Source organism: Macaca mulatta, chromosome 2 (genome assembly GCF_049350105.2).
Source record: "Macaca mulatta isolate MMU2019108-1 chromosome 2, T2T-MMU8v2.0, whole genome shotgun sequence".
Lineage (NCBI taxonomy): Eukaryota > Metazoa > Chordata > Mammalia > Primates > Cercopithecidae > Macaca > Macaca mulatta.
In genome coordinates this window covers 110946328-110968179 of record NC_133407.1, presented here as the reverse complement: position 1 = coordinate 110968179, position 21852 = coordinate 110946328, and the positions used below count along the sequence as shown (strand labels likewise).

Below are 21852 nucleotides of genomic sequence, written 5' to 3'. Positions count from 1 at the left end.
TTAGAAATGGATTGATGAAATGTGCTCAAGACTGGAAATTCACAGGTTCCCTTTCCTAGATTAACTTTCTTTTCCTACCCTCCTTTCTCAACCCAAAGTATAAAATTAAGATACTTTACTAATATTCCATTAAGTGTCATGAGTGTAATGCTTTAGTAAAAGATATAATAAACCTGAAAGAGAATGAGGGATTTTTCTACTAGTTAAACTTAATTTTAGCAAACCTTTTAATTTTTCAGGCTTCAGATGCCTGCTGTTTAAAAAAAAAAAAGAAAAGAAAAAAAGCTTGTATGTAGGTCAGACTGCCACCATTCTAAGCTTTGATACTGCTGTTTTGATGCACACGCTCTCTCTGTCTCTCTCTCATTTTCTTCCTCTCCCTGTCTGTTGGGGAAAAAAATACCTGATTTTTTTTTTTTTTTAATGGAAAAGACATACACCCTTTACTTCGTTTGCCAAGGCCTGTTCCTATGCATTTCAGATTTGTGTGGGCCAGATCTCTCTCTTTTTTTTTTTTTTTTTTTTTTTTTGAGACGGAGTCTTGCTCTGTCTCCCAGGCTGGGGTGCAGTGGCCGGATCTCAGCTCACTGCAAGCTCCGCCTCCCGGGTTTACACCATTCTCCTGCCTCAGCCTCCTGAGTAGCTGGGACTACAGGCGCCCGCCGCCTCGCCCGGCTAGTTTTTTGTATTTTTTAGTAGAGACGGGGTTTCACCGTGTTAGCCAGGATGGTCTCGATCTCCTGACCTTGTGATCCGCCTGTGTGGGCCTCCCAAAGTGCTGGGATTACAGGCTTGAGCCACCACGCCCGGCCCAGATCTCTTAATGTTAGTAAGAATTAATGGAAATGCCTTCAGACACTGTTGTTCATTTAAAAGTGGTGAGACCTATATTAAGACACCACAAAAACCATAAGGATGTTTAGGTTTTGTAAGGACAAGGGTTGCTTTACGAGAAATTGATTTTGTCTTCTCCTGAGTCTTCTTAAATTCTACCCATTTCAGATTTCATCCTTGGAAGTTACCTTTTCTAAGGGGAAAGTTACTCCTTCGAAAGGAAGGTGGGGTAAAGGAAAAGAGAATGGACTTCAGGATCAGAATGACCTGGATTTGAATCTCAGCTCAGTCTCTTGTTCATTGTGACTTTGGGCCAAATTACATAGCTTCTCTGAGGCTTAGTTTCCTTATCTCAAAACTGGGCCCTTACCATCATCTTCCTAACAACCTGGAGGCTTCAAAGAGATAACTGTCACATCACCTGGCATGGTCGACCCTTACTCAGCCTTATTCTTACCTCCTTTCCTGTCTTTTCTCTAAACCCACTGCCCCAGGTACACCAGTGCTGAGTTGCATAGCATCTGACAGAAGGAACCTCTGGACAGCAAAGGGACATCATTCACTCTTAGAGTACCCTTTGCTTTCCTGCGAGATGTTTGTCTTTGCAAGGTGCCATAAGCAGAAGTAAATTGCTTTTCCTCTATACCTTCATTTTTGCTGCTGAGAAGCTGTTGTCCTCTCCTACTCAGAACACCTGTATCCTAGCGGCTTTATGACCTTGTTTGTGACAATAGGATAAAGAATCTTTTCCACAAGGCTTTAGAATTTATAATAAATGAAAAGAAAGGTTTTATCTGTTGGGCTAACAGCCTTGGAAAACCCTAAAGCTGCCCTATCCCAGCTTGTATTCATAAAGATGTAGGGAAATAGGTAAATGGGCCACTGCCACTGAGAAGATAGCTTTGGAAATAGTACTACTGGACTTAAGAGCAAGAGCCTGCAGGCATTTCCCAGTGCATGATAGGTAGATATCACTTCATGGGCGTTTGTCAGTCAGCCAGTGATGCTCCTCTTTGCCAGATTGTTTCTTGAATAGTTGATTTCTCTGCTGGAACATACACTCTGAATTGCTGGTTCAGAAAGTAATTTCTGTCTGGAGCTGAGCATGGGGCAAATAACAGGTCAATCAGTTTGGTGACACCAGGGTTTGCATCACATTGTCTCTGAGCACCTGTTAGACCCCTCTCCCCCAGACCTTGATTGTCAGAGGTGCATACTGGCTGCAAGCACCATCTCTAGAATCAGAGTACCTACATCAGATCTGAGCTCCCTCATTTACAGCTTTATGACATTGGGCAGGCTACTTAATCTTTGTGTCCTTCCCTTTCTTTCACAGGGATAATAGTGCCTGGTTTATAGTGTTGTATGGGGATTGAATGAGTTAACATTTATAAAACTCTTAAGTACAGTGCCTAAGGCATACCACATGTTTCCTACATAGTTTCCTGAGGCTGCTATAATTTTTTTGAGACAAGAGTTTTGCTCTTGTCGTTCAGGCTGGAGTTCAGTGGTGTGATCTCTGCTAACTCTAACCTCCGCCTCCTGGGTTCAAGTGATTCTCCTGCCTCAGCTTCCCAAGTAGCTGGGATTACAGGCATATGCACTCCTGGCTAATTGTTGTATTATTAGTAGAGACGGGGTTTCACCATGTTGGCCAGGCTGGTGTCAAACTTCTGACCTCAGGTGATCCACCCTCCTTGGCCTCCCAAAGTGCTGGTATTACAGGCATGAGCTACTGCACCCAGCCTGTCATAATAACTTAATACAAGAGAAATTTATTCTTACTTTCTGAGAAATCAGGTCCAACATCCAGCAAAGCCATGCTCCTTCCAGGGTGTATAGGGAAGAATCCTGTTCCTTGTCTCTTCCAACTTCTGGTGGCTTGCAGCATTCCTTGTCTTATGGCCACGTCTTTCTTTGCTCCATCTTTACATCACCTTCTCCTCTCTATGTCTCTGTCTCTGTGTGTGTCTCTCTCTCTTTTTTTTTTTTTTTTTTTTTTTGAGACAGAGTCTCTCTGTTGCCCAGGCTGGAGTGTGCAGTGGCGCAATCTCAGCTCACTGCATTCTCCACCTCCCAGGTTCAAACGATCTTCTCCTCAGCCTTCCGAGTAGCTGTGACCACAGGCATGTACCACCACACACAGCTGATTTTTGCATTTTTAGTAGCGACAAGGTTTCACTATGTTGGCCAGGCTGGTCTTGAACTCCTGACCTCAGCCTCCCAAAGTACTGGGATTACAGGCGTGAGCCACTGTGCCGGGCCACATACATAGCTTTATTCAATAAAGTCTCAGGAAACCAAAGCTCAGGGATTCAGAGAGAGAGGAGGAGACCTGTGAAGGGTGGCAATATGTTCTTCCTAACTTGTTTAAGGCCTCTGTCCAGGTTGGACTTGGTGGAAGGAAGCAACCTGTACCTGTTGATAAACACGGGCGGCATTATTTCTCCTAGTATATGGCTTCCCTTTCTCACAACAAGTCCATTAGGAGTGTTCTTTCGTCTGCAGGCTAGAGTGTTGTACTTTTTAGCTTAAAAGTAGGCCTCCTGTTTCCAGCAGCAACGAAGTCATCTCCTGTCACCCTTCACACCACCTAGAATACCATTAGAGAATCATTAGTAGTGATTTAGAGTGTGGAAAACAAAGCATTGCTTTTATTAATGGCGTAGCAGGTGATGTGGGGTAGGAAGAGAGCAAAAAACGGGCCTCCAAAAGGGAGCTGGGACAGTACCACCTTAAAAACAAAGGTGCCACCTTAAAAACAAAGCTGGGACAGTACTACCTTAAAAACTGCCCCTTTGACAGTTTGTGGAGAATCTTAGAATAGTAAGTCTCTGTGTTTGCCACTGCTCTATTTGAAACTCTGGGAGTTCTATACCTTCTTCCCTTTACACATACCTCTGTATTTCATTGTGTGGCTGCCCAGCCTATATCTCCTGTTCCCAAAGCAAAAGTTCTGTGTCCTCTTCACATCATCCCATCTTCACACTCCCAGCAGTCAGATACCAAACCCAAATTCATTCTCCATCTCAGTTCCATGCTCACCCTTCCTCCTTGCTCTGTCACCAATCCCCAGGATGCCTGTTTTTAAGGAACCTGCGGCTGGGCACAGTAGCTCACACTTATAGTCTCAGCAACTCAGGAGACTGAGGTAGGAGGATCATTGAGCCTAGGAGTTTGAAACCAGCCTGGGCAACATAGAAGGCCCCATCTGTATAAAAAATTAGCTGGTATGGGCCGACCGCGGTAGCTCAAACGCCTGTAATCCCAGCACTTTGGGAGGCTGAGGCAGGCGGATCACGCGGTCAGGAGATCAAGACCATCCTGGCTAACACGGTGAAAACCCATCTCTACTAAAAATACAAAAAATTAGCCAGGCGTGGTGGCGAGCGTCTGTAGTCCCAGCTACTCAGGAGGCTGAGGCGGGAGAATGGCGTGAACCCACGAGGCGGAGCTTGCAGTGAGCGGAGACTGCGCCACTGCACTCCAGCCTGGGCAACAGAGTGAGACTCCGTCTCAAAAAATAAAAAATTAAATAAATAAACTAGCTGACGTGGTGGTGCACACCTGTAATCCTAGCTACTCAGGAAGTTGAGGTGGGGGCATCACTTGAACCCAGGAGTTCACTGCTTTAGTGAGCTATGATCATACCACTGTACTCCAGCCTGGGTGACAGAGCAAGACCTCATCTCTTTTTTTTTTTTTTTTTTGAGACTGAGTCTTGCTCTGTCGTCCAGGCTTGAGTGCAGTGGCGCAATCTCAGCTCAGCTCACTGCAACTCCTGCCTCAGCCTCCTGAGTAGCTGGGATTACAGGTGTGCGCCACCATGCCCAGCTAATTTTTGTATTTTTAGTAGAGATGGGGTTTCATCGCGTTGGTCAGGCTAGTCTCAAACACCTGACCTCATGATCCACCCGCCTTAGCCTCCTAAAGTGCCGGGATTACAGGCATGAGCCACCGCCCCCAACCAAGACCTCATCTCTTTTATTAAAAAAAAAAAAAAAAAAAAAAAAAAGAAGGAACTTGCAGAGTGCCATCTCCTATTCTTGTCTATCTCATCAACCTGACATTCAGCCCATACTTCTCTGCAAAAGCGCTTTTTCTCTGCTCTAGGCACTAACTCCTCTCCATCCCTTCTTAAAGCTTTCTATCCTAGCTGGGCATGGTGGCATGCACCTGTAACCCCAGCTACAGAGGAGGCTGAGGGAGGAGAATCACGTGAGCCCAGGAGGTCTAGTTCAGCCTCGGCAACATAGCAAGACCCCATCTTTTTTTTTCTTCTTCTTCTTCTTTTTTTTGAGATGGAGTCTGACTCTGTCGCCCAGGCTGGAGTGCAATGGCATGATCTCAGCTCACTGCAACCTCCGCCTCCCAGGTCCAAGCAGTTCCCTGCCTCAGCCTCCCGAGTAGCTGAGATTACAGGCGCCTGCCACCATGCCTGTAACCACCATGGGGTTTCACCATCTTGACCAGACTGGTCTTGAACTCCTGACCCCTTGATCCACCTGCCTTGGCCTCCCAAAGTGCTGGAATTAGAGGCATGAGCCACCGCACATGGCCAAGACCCCATCTCTTAAACATTTTCTAAAAAATTGCTTTCCATCCCACAAAAAATTAGGTTCAATCTTCTCTTCTCTTCACAACTTTTCACTAAGTCTTCTGTAGCCTTACTATTGAAGTTCTCACCCCTTGTTCTACATGCATGACTCTTTTTTTGAATTAATGTAGCCCTTTTTCCTTTGAATCATGACAGACCCAGCAGTTTTGTTTTATTTTTGTTTTGGGGGAAAAAAAAAAAAACCTGGGCCGGGCGCGGTGGCTCAAGCCTGTAATCCCAGCACTTTGGGAGGCCGAGACGGGTGGATCACGAGGTCAGGAGATCGAGACCATCCTGGCTAACACAGTGAAACCCCGTCTCTACTAAAAAATACAAAAAAACTAGCCGGGCGAGGTGGCGGGCGCCTGTAGTCCCAGCTACTCGGGAGGCTGAGGCAGGAGAATGGCGTGAACCCGGGAGGCGGAGCTTGCAGTGAGCTGAGATCCGGCCACTGCACTCCAGCAAGGGGGACAGAGTGAGACTCCGTCTCAAAAAAAAAAAAAAATCTGGCCGGACTTGGTAGCTCACACCTGTAATCCCAGCACTTTGGGAGGCCAAGGCAGACAGATCACAAGGTCAAGAGATTGAGACCTTCCTGACCAACATGGTGAAACTCGGTCTCTACTAAAAATACAAAAATTAACTGGGCGTGGTGGCGTGAGCCTATAGTTTCAGCTCTTCAGGAGACTGAGGCAGGAGACTCACTTGAACTGGGGAGGCAGAGGTTGCAGTGAGTCAAGATCGCCCCACTGTACTCCAGCCTGGGCAACAGAGCAAGACTCTTGTCTCAAAAAACAACAAAACAAAAAAACCTTTATAAGCCTCAGTGTAATACAGATGAAAGATAGTAAGGTACCACAGAAGGGTATGGTATTTATGTAGATGCTACATATAAATGGTACCTCTCAGTTACAATAGGAGTGATATTCACATTATTTTCTGATTGTTTAACTTAGGCTTGGCTGTGTGTTTATTTTATTTATTTATTTATTTATTTATTTTGAGACGAAATTTCACTCTTGTTGCCCAGGCTGGAGTGCAATGGCTCGTTCTCGGCTCACTGCAACCTCCGCCTCTCCAGTTCAAGCGATTCTCCTGCCTCAGCCTTCAGAGTAGCTGGGATTACAGGTGCCCGCCACCACATCTGGCTAATTTTTTTGTATTTTTATTAGAGACAGAGTTTCAACATGTTGGCCAGGCTGATCTTGAACTCCTGACCTCAGGTGATTTGCTCACCTCGGCCTCCCAAAGTACTGGGATTACTGGTGGTGAGCCACCGCGCCCACTTGGCCATGTGTTTTTTTTTAAAAAAAAAAATCTTAACCCATACACAAACTTTTCTAGCAGCTTTATTCATAGTAGCCAAAAAGTGAGAAGCACTGGATGTCCTCTTTAAGGTGTGTGGTCCATCCACAGCAGGGAGCACCACCCAGCATTGAGAGGAACAGCCCGTGACTGCATACACAACCGGTGACTCTCCAGGAAATTACCTGGAGTGAAAAAAGAAGCCAATTCCAAAACATTGCAAACAGTGCTTCCACTTATGTAGTAACATTCCTGCAACAACAGGTCAGAGATGGAGAATAGAGGAGCGGCTGCAGGAGTCAGGATGGGTTGTAGGGATGTAGGTATGCAGATCTTATCAAGGTGTACCTGCTGTCCTGCAGCATATTCCCTGGGGGTGGGCCAAGGCACCCAGGATTTCTGTTATTTCTTATTGGTTTGTGGATCTACAAGCATGTGGCTTCACAGTCCCATCACAAGGATGCCTGAGTCCTTGGGTCCCTGCTGTCCCAGGTGTTTTTAGGATTAGTCCTATCCCTAATCCCTTTCCTTCACTTTACTTACATCTCATCCACAATTCCAGGTTACTCACAAATTTTTATTGATCAGCTGGAAAGTCTTCATTTTTTTTGGCTTGCTCCTTCCATGGTTTTTCCTTGATTTGCCTTTCACTCCTTTATGTGCACTCATCGTTCATATGCCTTGTAGTATTCTTGCCATTTGTCCCTTTTATCTCTGAGTCAATCCCTAGATTGGCAGACTCTCCAACACTGCCTATTTCTATCCTAGCTACACGGCACAAGTACAAAAAGACAAAAATTAATAATGGTCAGTTGGTCCTAGTGGCAGTGTCCACGTAGGAGTAGATTCAGCAGCTGCTCTTGGTTTTGCCAAAGTGATTTGACCAAGTTATTTTCCAGCAAGCGGATCTCTGAGACTCCTCTGCCGGGCTTTGCGTTACATTATAGAGTGCAGAAATATGGGCCAGAGGGCCCAAAACTCACTATTCTGTATATTCTGGGACATAATGTTGATGTATTTTGTTTTAAAAAGTAGTCCCTGGAAGACTGGACTACCTTAATTCCTAATTCTTTTTTTTTTTTTTTTTTTTTTTTTTTTTTGACAGAGTTTCACTCTTGTTACCCAGGCTGGGGTGCAGTGGTGCAATCATGGCTCACTGCAACCTCCGCCTTCGGGGTTCAAGGCAGTTCTCCTGCCTCAGCCTCCCAAGTAGCTGAGATTACAGGAGCATGCCACTATGCCTGGCTAATTTTAGTATTTTTAGTAGAGATGGGGTTTCACCATGTTGGTCAGGCTAGTCATGAACTCCTGACCTCTGGCGTGAACCACCGTGCCCAGCCCCTTATTCCTAATTCTCATACTTCATTGTAGTTCTCTTCATTGACACCTCTGAAGTAAGGGGCTCCTCTCTTAGGTTCTTGGGTCAAGGAACAGCCACTGGAGATAGGCAGGGTGTGGTTTGAAGCTTTGTATGTCTTTGTTTAGATAGACCTCTTTCTGTAGTGACAGAGAGTCTTTATTTGAATTATCTTCAATACTGCTTTGTGTATTTTAATTTGGTCCAATCTCCAAATTTTTCAAGATTAAGCATTCTTATTTCTAGCTGTCTCAGTACTGTCTTCTAACCTATATTCAGTTTCATACAGTTGTCCTTACATAGATAGTAAAGTCCCTAGATTTAAAGAAAAACTACATTGATTCTGTTTTCTTATTCTGTAGAGAATATAATTTGTCCTACATAAAAAAATTTCAGGCCAGGCACGGTGGCTCACGCCTGTAATCCCAACACTTTAGGAGGCTGAGGCAGGCAGATCACTTGAGGTCAGGAGTTCGATACCAGCCTGGGCAACATGGTGAAACCCTGTCTCTACAGAAAATGCAAAAGTTATCCAGGTATGGTGATGCACACCTGTAATCCCGGCTACTTGGGAGGCTGAGACAGGAGAATTGCTTGAACCTGGGAGGCAGAGGTTGCAGTGAGCCAAGATGGCGACAGAGCAAGATTCTGTCTAAAAAAATAAAATAAAATAAGCCTTGATTGTGCCCATTAAACTATTCTTCTTGATTTATTACTCTTTAAAACCAAGACTACGGCCGGGTGCGGTGGCTCATACCTACAAACCCAGCACTTTGGGAGCCTGAGGTGGGTGGATCACTTGAGGTCAGGAGTTCGAGATCAGCCTGGCCAACATAGTGAAACCCTGTCTCTACTGAAAATACCAAAGGAAAAAAAAAAGCCGGGCATGGTGGTGCACACCTGTAGTCCCAACTATGTAGGAGGCTGAGGCAGGAGAATCCTTTGAACCCAGGAAGCAGAGGTTCCAGTGAGCTGAAATCGTGTCACTGCACTCTAGCCTGGGTGACAGAGAGAGACCCTGTCTCAAAAAAAAAAAAAAAACCAAGACTACCAGCCTGGGAAACATGGTGAGACCCCATCTCTATAAAAAAAATTTAAAACTAGCCAGGCATGGTGATGCTCACCTGTAGTTCCAGCTACTTGAGAGACTGAGGCAGGAGGATCACTTGAGTTTGAGTTGTTGAGGCTGCAGTGAGCTGACCTGTGATTGCACCACTGCACTCCAACCTCAGTAGAGAATTCTTTCTCAACAAAAGAAAACAAGCCCAGCAGCCAAATCCCTTGGTTTAAGAACTAGTAAATATTTACCATCATATCCAAAGCAGGAATCGCCTACAGCCTAGGTCAAAATCTGGCTCATCAATTGTTTTTCATACAGTTTGTAAGCTAAGAGTGGTTTTTATAGTTTAAATGGTTGGAGGGGGATATCAAAAGAAGAATAATGTTTCATGTCACATGAAAAATTTGTGAAATTAACCTTTTAGAGTTCATAAAGATGTATTTATTAGAACACAGTCTATTGTGTATCATCTGTGACTGCCTTCATGCTTACATTGCAGAGTTGAATAGTTGTGACAGAGACCATATGGCTGGCAAAGACTAAAATATTTACTATCTGGCTCTTTACAGAAAAAGTTGGCTAAACATTCTAAAGGGTCAGAAAGCTCAGTGTGAAACCGAATACGGGAGGTATTTTAGTGTTCTTGTCCTTCAGTGTTCAGTTGCCAGTTAGTTATCAAATGGTCCCATCTCCACATTTTTCAAGATCAAGCATTCTTATTTCTAGCTGTCTTGGTACTGTCTTCTAACCTATATTCAGTTGCATACAGTTGTCCTTACAAAAAGATAGTAAAGCCCCTGGATTTAAAGAAAAAAAACTATATTGACTCTCATATGATTTTCATCTCTCAAATGATTCCTTTAGTGTTCATGTCCCTCAGTATTGAACAACAGTATTGAATACTGTAGAGTCTTCTGTCATTAATTAGAAAACAATAGGAAGAGTGGCTCACGCCTGTAATCCCAGCGCTTTGGGAGGCTGAGGCAGTCATACTGCCTGAGCTCAGGAGTTCAAGACCAGCCTGGGCAACATGGCAAAACCCTGTCTCGGCCGGGCGCAGTGGCTCACGCCTGTAATCCCAGCACTTTGGGAGGCCGAGGCAGGCGGATCACAAGGTCAGGAGATCGAGACCATCCTGGCTAACTCGGTGAAACCCCGTCTCTATTAAAAATACAAAAAATTAGCCGAGCGTGGTGGCGAGCGCCTGTAGTCCCAGCTACTCGGGAGGCTGAGGCAGGAGAATGGCGGGAACCCGGGAGGCAGAGCTTGCAGTGAGCAGAGATGGCGCCACTTGCAGTCCAGCCTGGGTGACAGAGCGAGACTCTGTCTCCAAAAAAAAAAAAAAAAAAAAGAAAAGAAAAAAAAACCGTCCCTACTAAAAATACAAAAAAAATTAGCTGGGCCTGGTGGGGCACCTGTAATCCCAACTACTTGGGAGGCTGAGGCACGAAAATTGCTTGAACCCAGGAGGCGGAGGTTGCAATGAGCTGAGGTCATGCCACTGCACTCCAGCCTGGGCAACAGAGTGAGACTGTCAAAAAAAAAAGAAATGAAATGAAAGGAAGGGAAAGGGAGAAAACGGTAGGAAGAGATGGAGCTGTCTGTGTTTTCCCATATGAGTCTATCAGGCGAGTGCTTCATAGTAACCTCTATAAGGAATGATTTTTTTTTTTTTTTTTTTTAAATCATACATGAGGCTTTTAATGGGAGAAATAGTTGTGGACAGGAATTGGGGATTCAAATCAGAATCCCCTTTTAATGGTGATTTCGCAGTACTAATACCCTTTCAGACAAACCTTCCCTGTAAGCCATGGAGCACAATCTGGACTGAGTTGTGGTCCTTTTACTGACTTTTACTTACTGACTTCCTTTTAAAGTCCTCTCCATTCCCTGTGGGCTGTGCTTGGCATTGTATATCCTCAGGAAGACATTTGACAATCTACTGCTCACCCAAACTAACCAGAGTGAGTGCTTTATTTTAGGGAACCTTTGCCATTTCTTTTTACAGCCACCTTCTTGCCAGTGTTTAGAATAATCAGTCATTCCACAGATCTACCCCCATTAACACCCTCCTCCAAAAAACTCAGAATACAAAAAGCTAGACGTAGAGATTATTACAGATTATTGCTCTGTTGGTATTTCAGATCCTCTGGAAGGTTGGATATTTATCTGTATTTAGGAGTTGGATTTAAGTTGATCCCTTTCTTATACCCCTTTCTAGTATACTTATAGTACTTTAAATCTCCCTCCACAGGTCAGATACCAGGCCCAGGTTCCATGATGCCCGGGCAGCACATGCCAGGCCGCATGATTCCCACTGTTGCAGCCAACATCCACCCCTCTGGGAGTGGCCCTACCCCTCCTGGCATGCCTCCAATGCCAGGAAACATCTTAGGACCCCGGGTATCCCTGACAGCACCTAACGGCATGTGTAAGTAACACGGTAGGGGGATGCATTATCCCAGGGTCTGTCCTGGAGGGCTGTAGATAAGGGAAGGAGGCTTTGTTCTCTCCCCGAGATTTGGCAGGTCCATGGATGATGCAGTCTGTGACAGTGGCTTCTAGAAGACCAGTTTTCAGTCTTTGTTCTTAGGCACCCCGATGGACAGGTGCACAGATGACAAAATGCTTCTAATCAGGGTTGTGCCTTTATGGCATGCACTGTCGGCATTGGGGCCAAAAAGATATTCCTCTGTTTAAGCCTGTCTCATTATGACTCTCAACAGACATGTAGAGCTACTGGTGGTGATTTTCCCTACAGCAGCCTTTTGTGGATACAGGGTTCAAAAGTGATGTGTGTAAAGAAAAGAAGTGAGTTTAGAGCTGGAATAACATATGTTTCTTGTAGCCATTCTTGATGTATTAGTAGTGGCTGTGTAGGCTAAGAAAGTAGTATTTGGGGTCTGTGTTGAGAGGAAATACGAAGTCCCAGCAAGCTCAATGAAGAAAGCACTGGTGCTGCTAAGTGATAGTTGTCTGAGGCTGTGTTTAGAGGCCAGGTCATTTCTCCCATAGGCTCTTGCTCGGCTTCAGCCTTGGCCTGAGGGTTGTTTCAGAGACCCTGGCCTGCCTTTTACTCCAGAAGGTCTTCCCAGTGAGGATGATGCTGAAATGCAGCCAATAGTGGGTCGGGTACCCCAGCCACATCTGTAATCTTAGGTTCATGTAGAAGTTCACGTGTGGCCAAAAGTTTAGCTACTATTTATAGTTCAGAAAGATAGGAAGCATAAGAATTCTTGCTCTGTAGGAGCTTTAGTTGGGAAAACAAGAAATGAAAACTTGGATAGAACTTAGCAAATGTTACATGAAGGCATATAGAACTTACCATAGGTTACATGAGACTACGATGTGCCTTAAGTACACTGTAATACTCTGGGAGGTTTCACAGACTGAGACGTGTCTTACTCTTCTCTGGCCCCCAGAGTCTGGGACAAAGTAGATACACAAAAGAAAGACACTAATTTATCTAGGTATATAAGATCACAACAATTTTTTTTTTAATTACCTCCCTTAAGCTAGTGGTCAGAGGTTGTATAGTACAGTTGGTACCTCTTTTTCTTGGCAAGAAAATGTTTGCCAAGCCACCCTGCAAACCGTACATAAATGAACCCGCCTGTCAGGAGAGTTGACCAGTTTTCCATCCCTGTTGCAGAGGTAGTGTCACTGGTCTTTACCAATTTACCACTGTCATGCCCTGCTGGTCACGCATGTTTTGCACTTCAGGATTCCTTCCCAAAGGGACCTCAGTAGAGCTCGTTGAGAATGTGGAGGGTTTCAGGTGGAACCTTCCCACCTGCTGCCTGGTTCCTACCATAAGTCAGTGCTCTGGGAATTCTGAGCCATGTGAATTGGTTCTAGGATACTAGGTAGGCCACACTGGATGAGTTGCTTCTCCACTTCAGCCCTTCATTTCCTCCACTGAAAGATGACACAAGGGATTAGATCAGTGAGTTTCAAAATGCATTGAAGAGTCTTAAGGGTTTGGTAGAAACCTCTTGGGCATAGAGTTGGGTGAATTGATTGGTGAGCAAGGCTGCACTTTGTTTCATATGTTTTCAATTCTGGCAAGATCTAGGGGTTTTTAAAACCCAGATTAAATGATCTCTAGGGTTCCTTTGTACACTAAAGCAGCTAAAGTTGACATAGGAAAGAGTCCCAGACACTCATACTAATTGTTCCCTTCAGGACATGACCTAGTTTGGGCCAAAAATCGAAGGACTGCAGTTCAGGAGCTGTGGAGGCCTCCCTGGACTATCCAGTTTGTCAGCAACTGCCTCAAGTGAAGCTCTCTGGCCCTGGTGGAGACATTTAAATAGCAAGAATTTATTGATAATCTCTTGTGTGCCCAGCTAGGCTAGGGACTTATGGGAGAAAGAAAAATAAGACATAGAACTGTCCCAGGAAGGAGCTTATTATTTAACTGAAGAAATAAAATTAGAACCATTGAAATACAATGAAATCAAAATTAACTTCTGAACAATTCGTGGAAGGAGTTGGCCTGGAAGGAGGGTGGGGGAAATTCAGACACCTCCCACTCCCCAGCCACTAGGGTTAGGCTAAGCAACATGAGCAGCACCCTGGAGATTCAGAAGGAATTGACCTGCATAGACCACAGTGGAATCAATGCCTCAGAGGGTGCATTGGTTGCCTGCCACTAAGAAAATGACTTCTGTGTCTTTTTTTCATTGAGTAGGCTCTTTCCTCTAAGTCCCTTGTATTTCCAGCAATAACGAGTTACTCTTGGATATGTTTGCAGATCCCCCTCCACCACAGCAGCAGCCGCCGCCACCACCACCTGCAGATGGGGTCCCTCCGCCTCCTGCTCCTGGCCCACCAGCCTCAGCTGCTCCTTAGCCTGGAAGATGCAGAGAACATCCACGTCCACCACCATGAGCTGGAGTGGGGATGACAAGACTTGTGTTCCTCAAACTTTCTTTGGTTTCTTTCAGGGTTTTTCTTCTCACAGCTCCAAGCACGTGTCCAGTGCCTCCCCACTCCTCTTACCACCCCTCCTTCTGACACTTTTTGTGTTGGGTCCTTAGCCAACACTCAAGGGGAAACCTGTGGTGACAGTGTGCCCTGGTCATCCTTAAAATAACCTGCATCTCCCCTGTCCTGGTGTGGGAGTAAGCTGACAGTTTCTCTGCAGGTCCTGTCAACTTTAGCATGCTATGTCTTTATCATTTTTGCTCTCTTGCAGTTTTTTGCTTTGTCTTATGCTTCTATGGATAATGCTATATAATCATTATCTTTTTATCTTTCTGTTATTATTGTTTTAAAGGAGAGCACCCTAAGTTAATAGGAACCAAAAAATAGTGATGGGCAGAAGGGGGATAGCCACAGGGGACAAACCTTAAGGCATTATAAGTGACCTTATTTCTGCTTTTCTGAGTTAAGAATGGTGCTGATGGTAAAGTTTGAGACTTTTGCCACACACAAATGTGTGAAAATTAAAAGAGATGTGGAAGGAGAACCTCAGTGATTTTATTCCCTAGTGAGGCCTCTGAGGGCCTCCACACTGCCTGGCAGAACATACCACTGAACTAGTATGTGCTAGAGGAGAGCACAAACATCCGCTCCTTCCCTAGGCCCGCTGGCTCTGGTTTTCTATGCAGATGATTCATTGGATTGGGGGTGAGTGTTTTGTTTTTCTGGGGGCAATTTGACCTTTGAGGGTTGTAATATTGGGAAGCATTCCTTAGTTTCCTCAACTAGCCTTGAAAGTTAGGAGTCTTGGGTAATGACCCCTGCAATGAGTCTAGCCTACTATTCACTGCTTTGTGTGCATTTTTTTTTTCTCCCTCTTTAAAAAACCCTTTACAAGAAGAAAAAAAAAAAAAAGTAGATAGTGCTGAATGTTTTAGCTCGTGAAACTTGGTTAGGATGGCTGGGGGTACAAGTCCCCAAACTACCTCTTGTTACAGTAGCCAGGGAGTAGAATTTCATGAACCGGTACTTTTAAGGTTAGGATGGGATGGGAAAAGTGAAGCAGGATATTAGTTCCTTGTACCTTCTCCCTTCCATTTCTGAGAATCTCACATTCCATCTATCACAGGGTTTTCAAAGAGATGCTGAGGGTAACAAGGAACTCACTTGGCAGTCAGAGCATCATGCTTTGAGGTTTGGGGTGCTCAGGCTGGGAGGGTAGAATGCCATTCCAGAGGACAAGCCACAAAAATGCCTTAATTTGAGCTCGTATTTACCCCTGCTGATAAGTGACTTGAAAGTTCCCGGTTTTCTCGTCCTTCCCTCCCTTCTGTCCTTCCATGTGTGGGGAAAGGGTGTTTTTGGTAGAGCTTGGTTTCCAAAGCGCCTGGCTTTCTTACTTCACATTCTCAAGTGGCAGTTTCATTATTTAGAATGCAAGGTGGACATCTTTTGGATATCTTTTTCTATATATTTTCTAAAGCTTTACATATGAGAGGGTATAGGGAACTTTTTTCCTTAATATCAGAAAGCAAAAAAAAAATAAAACCACAATTGAGATTTGCCTTTCAAACCCTCAGGTTTGCCTCTAACCAGGTGTCCCTGGTCACCATCAGAGTACTGGAATACTGGAACCGAGGAGACCTTGGTCCTTTTGTTTTTGTTCTGGACTCTTGGGAGTGGAAAATGGGAATGAGTTTATTCCTACTGGAGTTTAGTTCCAATGCATTTGGCTCCAGAAAGACCCCAGTGCCTTTTGACAATGGCCAGGGTTTTCCCTACTTCCTGCCAGTCTTTCCCAAAGGAAACTCATTCCAAATACTTACCTGTTCCCCTGGAGTCCTAGAAGGAAAATGGAATTCTGGTTCATACTGTGGTCCCTTGTAACCTCAGGTCTTTAATGTGATCACTTTCAAATTTAAAAGATCCAGGTGGAAATATTTTTACTATAATAATAATTCTACAAAATACCTGAATTCTTAACACTGTTATATTTCAGTATAAGTGGTGGCTTTTTCTTTTCATGTCTTTGATCTGGTTTTATTCCTGTAATTCACAGCCACCTGATTTTGTGAAGGGGGGGGAATAATACGTGGTTTTTGTACAAACATGTTTCTCAGTGTGTTGTTATTTTGGAGAAAATGAGGGGAGGGAGTTTGGCGAGATTGGAGAAAATGAATGAAGAAGGCCTAATCTCCCTCTTTTTCAGTGAATAAATGGAACACCATTTCTGGATTCTAGTCCCATTTTCTGCATTCATATACCAGTTTCTTCATATATCCTATGAAGAACCTAAACATTTGGCCCCGCCTTGTCTTGGTTTGGTCGGCAGTTAAAATTCTGTGACTCGGGCTTCCTTTCTGACTGCCCACCTGCACGATGTGTAAGGAACATACATTTTGAGCATACCTCACCCAGTGTTCATTTGCATGGTCAAAGTGAAAATGAGTGGAAGTTCTCCAAAAATGATGGCCAACATCCTGGCACCTCCTGGTGTGAGAAATAGCTTTCCTTAGTGAATGGGATAATGTTTGTCAGGATGCAGTTTAGACAGTCCCAAGTTGGAGGCAGGCCTTGAGGGCAGAAGGTTCTGTGAACCTTGACATACTCTAAGGACAATAAACCCTGTGCAGAAAAAAGAAGTGATTGTTTTCAGGATGCTCATAAATCCAGTGAAGCAAAAGAAGAGGATTCTGTGTCTGCCATGAGATGAATGCCCTGCTCTTCACAAAAGTGTGCCTCTAATAAAGAGAGCCAAAGCCAGCTGGGTCTCACCAGATTCCTGTACTTTCTCAAGGGTGATGGGGAAGGTTAATCCTTTATTCAAACTAAAGACTGGTTTATAAACTTGAGTGTGAATTATTTTTAGGATATTGGAGGACATGCATGATCAACTAGTCTTACATAGGTTCCCTGGGTCCTTACCATGGAGTAATTCCCCCACATTCAATTAAGAATAGTTTAGGCTGGGTGCAGTGGCTCACGCCTGTAATCCCAGCACTTGCATTTTGGGAGGCCAAGGTGGGCTGATCACCTGAGGTCAGGAGTTTAAGACCAGCCTGGCCAACATGGTGAAACCCTGTCTTTAGTAAAAACAAAAAATTAACCAGACATGGTGGCATGCACCTGTAATCCCAGCTACTCGGGAGGCGGAAGTTGCAGTGATCTGAGATCGCACCACTACACTCCAGCCTGGGTGACAGTGAGACTCCATCTCAAAAAAATTTTTTTTTAGAGATGGGGTTTTGCTCTGTCACCCAGGCTAGAGTACAGTGGCATGATCATAGCTCATTGCAGCCTTAACCTCCTGGACTCAAGTGATCCTCCCGCCTTAACCTCCCAAAGTGCTGGGATCACAGGTGAGAGCCACCACGCCCAACCAAATTTTGCTTGTTTTTGTTTTTGTTTTTGTTTTTTTGAGACACAGTCTCGCTCTGTTGCCCAGGCTGGAGCGCAGTGGCGCTATCTCGGCTCACTGCTGCAAGCTTCGCCTCCTAGGTTCCCGCCATTCTCCTGCCTCAGCCTCCCAAGTAGCTGGGACTATAGGCACCCGCTACCACGCCTGGCTAATTTGTTGTGGTTGTTTACTATTAGTAGAGACGGGGTTTCGCTGTGTTGGCCAGGATGGTCTTGATCTCCTGACCTTGTGATCTGCCCATCTCAGCCTCCCAAAGTGCTGGGATTACAGGCGTGAGCCACCGCGCAGCCCAATTTCGCATTTTTAACAAGTTCCCAGGAGATGCTGATGAAGCTGGTCAAGGAACCAACCTTGGAGAGCTAGTGGTTAAGAAGGTCGTATGATAGAGCAAGATCCCTACAGTTCCTTACAGTTTATTGTATGAGATGTTTCATACAGTAAACATTTGAGGAGCTACTATTTGCCAGACATTGGTCAATTAATACAGTGAAATTGCAGTTGTGAATACAGTATGCAGGGCCTATGCCATCCAGGCCATTTATTCTAATGGGGTGGGGTACAAGACCATAAATGGTTAAAAAAAAATGTTTTGTATTCTTCCAAGTGTTCATAAAGAAAATAAATGCAATCAAGAGTTTCCTGGAGGTGGGGCGTGGTGGCTCATGCCTGTAATCCCAGCACTTTGGGAGGCCGAGGCGGGTGGATCACCCAAGGTTGGGAGTTCAAGACCACCCTGACCAACATGGAGAAACCCCGTCTCTACTAAAAATATAAAAAAATTAGCCGGGTGTGGTGGCACATGCCTATAATCCCAGCTTCTCGGGAGGCTGAGGCAGGAGAATTGCTTGAACCCAGGAGGTGGAGGTTGCGGTGAGCTGGAGATCACGCCACTGTACTCCAGCCTGGGCAACAGGAGCAAAACTCTCAAAAAGTTTCCTGGGGACAACTTCCGGGTGGACAATGTGGATAGTCTGTGAATTGCGTGGTCTCCCATGATTTCTGTCCTGCTGGATATGGTAGCCTGAGGGGTTGACCTTCATTCTGGAAAAATACCCATCTGAATACCCAGAGCACCCTTTTGTCTATATAATGCCAGTTTGTGAGAGTACTCTGCAAACCGCTCTGCCTGTAACTGTTTATTACAAAACCCCTGCTTTCTACAGTTCCAGGAGCATAGTTCTTTTGCTCCCATTAAAGGGGGGTGTCTTCCTGGAAACAATGTGAAAGTACCCTCAATTCCCTGTTGATGGATTATCTCCATTTAAGGAGGTCGTTTCAGAATGGGATGGGAAAGGTATATCCCTGAAGGAAGCGCTACCTGCCTTCAGACCCAAACCTCCTTTGTTGGATCTCCTTGTGAGCAGCTCCTCCCCCCAGCTTCATTTCCCTGTGGCTTGTTTTTAGGCATGCCAGCACTCTGGCCATTAGGATACACCTGTGATCCTGAAGTCCTTGGGACAAAGTTGAGGCAACACTGTCATACACAAAGGGTGACTAAAGGGATAGAGAAGGTGCTATGAATCAAACTAAACAGGTTCCAAAACCAACTGTAGCTAGCTCTAGCCCTGTTCCAATTCTTACGGAACCCCTGCTCTTAGCCTGCCACGCAGAATTGTTGTCATCTTTACTACCACTGCCCCCAAAGACCTTTCCATGCCCTTTTAACCTATAGAGGGCAGCCAGTTGACTAATTCTGACAGCAACTTTACCCTTCAGGGGAGATACTCCCACCTCCCCTTAGGATACAGCTTTTGCAGGCCTCTGGAAAATAGCCGTGCCTTAATACAGTGTGACAACCACCTTCAGACAAGTGACAAGGAAAATGCCTCCTGCTCTGGTTCTGTGGCAATCTACCATCTAAGGTGCTCTCTCAGGGCAGTTGGTCCAGAAGAATGTAAGGAAGTGGGAACAGTCTTGGATGGTAATAGCTACGCAGTTTCATTCTGATCCTCCCTAGCAGATTTCTGTAGCAGTTTCAGAACTGAGCAGGTGATAGACGGTGGATCCAACCAAATCAGCACAGGCTGATTGATGTGTCTGGTTTGGTCCAGACATGGATGGGTTTCCTGTGGCATCCCTGTTTGCAGTCAGCTTATTCCACAGTAGCTACAGGATGCCCGAGAAGTGCTTAGGTCACCTGCTGAGGCAGCAGGTCTCTTCTGCAGACAAACAGTTGCTTGGCTGGGCGCAGTGGCTCACACCTGTAATCCCAGTACTTTGGGAGGCCCAGCCAGGCAGATCACCTGAGGTCAGGAGTTCGAGACCAGCCCGGTCAACATGGCAAAACCCCATCTCCACTAAAAATATAAAATTACCCAGTGTGGTGGTGCATGCCTGTAATCCCAGCTACTCGGGAGTCTGAAGCAGGAAAATTGCTTGAACCCCGGAGGTGGAGGTTGCAGTGAACCAAGATCATGCCATTATACTCCAGCCTGGGCAACAAGAGCAAAACTCTCAAAAAAAAAAAAAAAAAAAAAAAAGTTTCTCCACATGGTGAGGCCCTGTGTTTGCTTGTGCTATGTGGCTTTCTCCCTGCTGGTTTGGCTTTGGGGTAATGAAATTCAAGAGGCCTTTCCCATCTGGTTGCAGACCCATTGTCTGAACAAGATTACCACCTTCTTCAGGTTGTGATGTCCTTAGATGACAGCACTTGCTCAACTGAGAATCCAGAGTTTTCTGCAGTGCGGAGGTGGTGGTCAGCACAAAGAACTCAGACCCCTACCTCTTAGCCCTTCCCTTTCTGGGGATGGTGTAAAGAGGCACATCACATAAAATGGTCACAGAGCAGACTGCCATGCAGCCTAGAACCAGGAGTCTGGTCTTGTTGCTGTGTTCCCTGGTAAGAGATCATGGCATTATTTCTTAAATGGCTAAGTGAAGGTAGGAGAGTTGGGGAGGGGAGGAGGGAGGTCCTCTGTTCTGCCAATTGATAGTCTACCTCTGTGTCCTGATTTCTCAAGCAAGAATGAAAACCTCCATATTGAAACGAAAGGGTTTGGAATCAGGGTCTTTGTTCAAATCCTGTCCTTACCACTTCATTAGCGTACTCTTGGACAAAATTGCTAATTCTCTCCATTTGCAGATGTGTAAAATAGGACTGACAAGATATTTGTAGTGTGATTGTGAAGAATTAGGCACATTAGCACAAGGAAAACTAAAAACTCATTAATATGTTTGTGTTAGCCTGTTTGTGTTGCTATAAAAGAATACCTGAGATTGGGTAATTTATAAGGAAGAGTGTGTTTGGCTAACGGTTCTGCAGGCTGTACACAACATAGAGCCAGCATCTGCTTCCAGTCAGGGCCTCAGGAAGCTTACAATCTTGACTGAAGACAAAGGGGAGCCAGCATCACATGGTGAGAGCAGGAGTGAGACGAGAGGAGGTACTAGGTTCATGTAAACAACCAGATCTCACATGAACCCATGAAGCAAGAACTCATTACCTCGAGCACCAAGCCATTCATGAGGAGTCCACCCCCATGGCCCAAACACCTCCCACTAGGCCCACCTCCAACACTGCATGTCACATTTCAGCATGAGATTTGGAGGGAATAAAACATCCAAACCATATCAATGTTAATGGTTAATACTGAGGACTTAAAGCCGGGATCTTCCAGTCCACGCAGCTATGCCCCCAACCATGGCAACTGTAGCACTCCTGCTCTGGACTGCAGCCCCCTGGTCAAACCAGGGGCTTTTCATGCAGATGGAGCCTGGCTGCTTTCATGGCAATGGACCTTGAGCCTACCTGAGCCCTGGAGCCAGGCTGCCAACCCAGTAAGAACCTCAGAGGCATGAAGAAACTGTTGCCACATAAAACATCCCTGATGCCCAGATGCAAGAGACATAAATATGGGGACATGGGTGTAAGGACGTCAGTTTCCCTTTTTTTCACTCTGTGGTTCCTACATCTTCTGTCTCTTTTCTACCCTACCACAGTCCTGTGCTCAGAATAAATGTTCATTTGACACTCTGGTTACCAAGCACTTTCACATATGAGAGACAAGTTGCTAACTCAAAGTCACACTGATGCTGAATCCTGCCCTTCCCATCACATTCCACTGGCTGAGTTTTCCCATTCATCTTGTGGAGGTGTTACCCAACCAAGTGTGCTATGCTCACTTCTCAAACTGCTATTGAGATCCACTAGGGAAGATCAGAACGAAACTGAGTAGCAACAATTGATTTAAAATCCCAAATTGGGCAGGGCATGGTGGCTCATGCCTGCAATCCCAGCACTTTGGGACGCCAAGGCGGGCGGATCACCTGAGGCCTGGAGTTCGAAACCAGTCTGAGCCAACATGGAGAAATCCCGTGTCTACAAAAAATACAAAATTAGCCAGGCGTGGCATGCC

General features: G+C 45.3%; 1 protein-coding gene and 1 long non-coding RNA gene across 4 annotated transcripts in view; both read left to right on the top strand.

Annotated features, from left to right (window-relative positions):
• The window catches only part of SMARCC1 (SWI/SNF related, matrix associated, actin dependent regulator of chromatin subfamily c member 1), a 197754-nt gene extending 181440 nt beyond the window's left edge, over positions 1 to 16314 (top strand). For 2 of the 3 annotated variants that reach the window (XM_015131071.3, XM_077992467.1), the window contains 2 exons: positions 11408 to 11584; positions 13910 to 16314. In XM_015131071.3, coding sequence (XP_014986557.2) covers positions 11408 to 11584; positions 13910 to 14007 — 275 coding nt within the window. In that variant the 3' untranslated portion in view covers positions 14008 to 16314. The remainder of the gene's footprint in view (positions 1 to 11407; positions 11585 to 13909) is intronic. The other variant, XM_028844071.2, reaches the window with a different exon arrangement.
• Positions 6650 to 9970, top strand: LOC144339154 (uncharacterized). The gene is made up of 2 exons (XR_013413876.1): positions 6650 to 7842; positions 9103 to 9970. It is a non-coding gene; the product is annotated as an uncharacterized LOC144339154 (long non-coding RNA).
• Positions 16315 to 21852: the final 5538 nt, after the last annotated feature.